Raw genomic sequence first — 2,620 nt, forward strand, 5'->3', positions numbered from 1 at the left:
CAAGCTCTTCCATGTGGAAAACTTGCAGCAGAGGCTGGAGTATCACAGACCCCAGAGCCAGTCCCTAGGCTGTGCTAGGGATGTATCTGCACTGGGAGTTTTGAGGAACTGTTGTTCTAGGGTCTCAGCTTGTGCTTCTTCAGGGATGCTATTTTTCCTTGAGTTCTGTGGACTTGTGCTGATCCCATAGCCAGCAGCTGTGAGCCAGCTTGTAAACACACGCACGGCCCCATGCTCTGGTTTAGGCTGGTGTTACAGTCCCTGCTTGCCTTCCCTGCTGTGTTCCCTGTGTTATTCCCAAAGTTGATGTGTATCCCACACACGTCCCTGCAGGTGTCTAGATCAGCATCGTGGGAGAAGGCCACCAGACCTAAAACAAAAGCCTTTCAGGGGAAAATATTTTTCTCAGTCCTTGGCAAGTCCTGTGCAGATGTTGCTGAATGGAAACTCTCTCTTTTTTGCCTGGTGACACCCTGTACATCAGTTAGTGCCATCTCCTTTCCACCATAGTGACATACTGAAAGTTATAAAAGCATGAAATGAAATTTCCCTCCTATTTCGAAGGAGGGCCTGGGCTGCGTGGCTGGTACAAAACACCTCATGCTCATGGTTTTAAGTGACTCAGAATCTCTTGGAGAAGGGGACTTTCAGTCAGTAGCAGGAGTAAGACATGCCCTCCTTTTCGAGAGAAACCTACAGCTTGTGTCGGCATTCATCCTATTTTTAGCTGCTAGCACCAGCTGCTGGATATTGGTGGTAACAGAAAAACTAGCAGAAATCTGAGTGTGTGGTTGAAAAAGCAGCTGGAAATACAGTGACAGAGCCGCAGCCTTCTCCCAGCTCCCCAAACCGGGTACCTCAGGCCCAGGGCTGCTGAACCCCCGTGGCGGCCAGTTGCATCAGGACCGCTTTGGCAAGGTGTCTGGAGGCAGAAAGCAGAGAGGTTGGGCTAGGATGTCTGAAAAAAATACAAGTAGGGTCACATACATCCTCTTCTTCCTTTTCCATGGCCACGGGTGTTGCAACAGGGGCTTGGCTGGAGACCCCCACCTGTGCATTTCTCAGGGCACATGGCTATTCTGGGGGGAGTGTCTCTTGGGACGTGCTGTTTGGGAGCTTTCCTCACCCCTGGGGCAGCTGGCAGCTGGCCGCCATGGCGCATCCGCTGGGGCTGGGAACAGGAGGCTGCTGGCTCTGCAAAAGCCATTTGCAGCCTCTGCCTGCATTTGGCTGCCCGAAAAACATCCTCTGCTCTGCTTGTGTGGGAAGGCTCTGCCTGGAGCCTGTCCTGCAGCCCTGGGACATGCTGCCCAAGGCATCCTGCCGCCTGGTCACAGCCCGGTTTGGCCCCCACCCTTGGGGGCATTTGGGACGGGCACCAAGGGGCAAGTTAGGCACAGCACAGTGACGGGCTTACAGGCACAGCACTGCTGCATGCTGCCAGGGAGGGGACATGGGACATACCCCATCCCCATCCCCTGCTGCCCTTGGCGATGCCACACAAATCCTCCCCATGGGAATGTGGCTGTGGGGAAAGTCAAACTCTGCAGGTCTGAAGCAGAGCAGAAACCAGAGCCGAGCCCCGCATCCCCACAGAAACCCTTTATTTTACACCTGGTGCCCAGCCTTCACACTGGGCTGAACTTGCCTGGGGAAGCGTAAACCTGTGGGCTGAGAGCTGCTGATAAACGCAGCACATCAGCGTGGGCAGAGCCTGGCTGGGGCAAACGCCGTCTCTTTGCAATCGTGGGCCTCCTGGATTTCCCCGTTTGCTGTTATTTTATCCGGGTGAAAACACTGGTGCCAATCCTACAGGAAACCCCAAATGATTGTGGTTCACCCAGCTGGGGTCACCTATGCTGTGGTGGAGGGTACAGAGGGGAAACCTGAGGAGGGGCACTGTGTTCCCCACCACCTCTCTAGGTGCTGAGTGGGATGCCCCGAGATCTAATACCCTGTATTGGAGCCTGCACCAGGTGCTGACACGTGTATTGCTCTCTCCCTGCTGGGGAGAATGCAAGGAGTCCTGGGACCAGACCCCATCCCTGGGTCACCACTCTGGAGCACAAGTGGGATGCAGGTTCTTGCCAGGTCACAGGGATTCTCCTTAGCTCCTCCTCCTCACCCATGACAAACCCATTTCATCCACCTGTTCCTCCCATGCCTTATCCCATGGGATTTCTCCCTTCTCCGTCCCAGGGCGTAGGAGCTTGTGTGGTGGCCAGGACCCAGTGCTCACCGGGTGGCTTTCCAGTCCTCGGCGGAGCTTTCGGCTGCCTCTCGCAGGAGCCACATAGTGTGCAGGGTCTCCTCCCCCTTGGTGCCCACGTAACACTGGCCCAGGAACGTACTTGTCTGCTCTGTCTCCGAGTCTGGAAGGATCCAAGGTGATGTGAATTGGGGTGGTGAGGCATGAAGCCACCCCTCTGTGTCCTGCTGGCATCCTCTCTGCAAGGTGATGCTCCCCCCCACCTACCTCTGAGCTGCCAGTGCACAGTGAAGGAGAAGATGGGCTGTGGGACCAGTGCTGCATCCTGCTGGGACCCTTCCAGCGGTGAGGTGAGGATTTCGGAGCTGCCAGCGGCAGGGCCCGGGCGGGAGGGAACCGGGGAGCTGAGCA

General features: G+C 56.1%; 1 protein-coding gene across 1 annotated transcript in view; it reads right to left on the reverse strand.

The window, feature by feature from the left end:
- Positions 1 to 1,775: 1,775 nt before the first annotated feature.
- LOC104276795 (avidin-like) overlaps positions 1,776 to 2,620 on the reverse strand; it is a 1,533-nt gene continuing 688 nt past the window's right edge. Inside the window, exons 3-5 of the mRNA XM_009873230.1 lie at positions 2,477 to 2,613; positions 2,240 to 2,372; positions 1,776 to 1,809 (exon numbers count right to left, since the gene is read on the reverse strand). Coding sequence (XP_009871532.1) covers positions 1,776 to 1,809; positions 2,240 to 2,372; positions 2,477 to 2,613 — 304 coding nt within the window. The remainder of the gene's footprint in view (positions 1,810 to 2,239; positions 2,373 to 2,476; positions 2,614 to 2,620) is intronic.

The sequence above is a fragment of the Apaloderma vittatum genome, unplaced genomic scaffold, assembly GCF_000703405.1.
Source record: "Apaloderma vittatum isolate BGI_N311 unplaced genomic scaffold, ASM70340v1 scaffold41027, whole genome shotgun sequence".
NCBI classification, from domain to species: Eukaryota; Metazoa; Chordata; class Aves; order Trogoniformes; family Trogonidae; genus Apaloderma; species Apaloderma vittatum.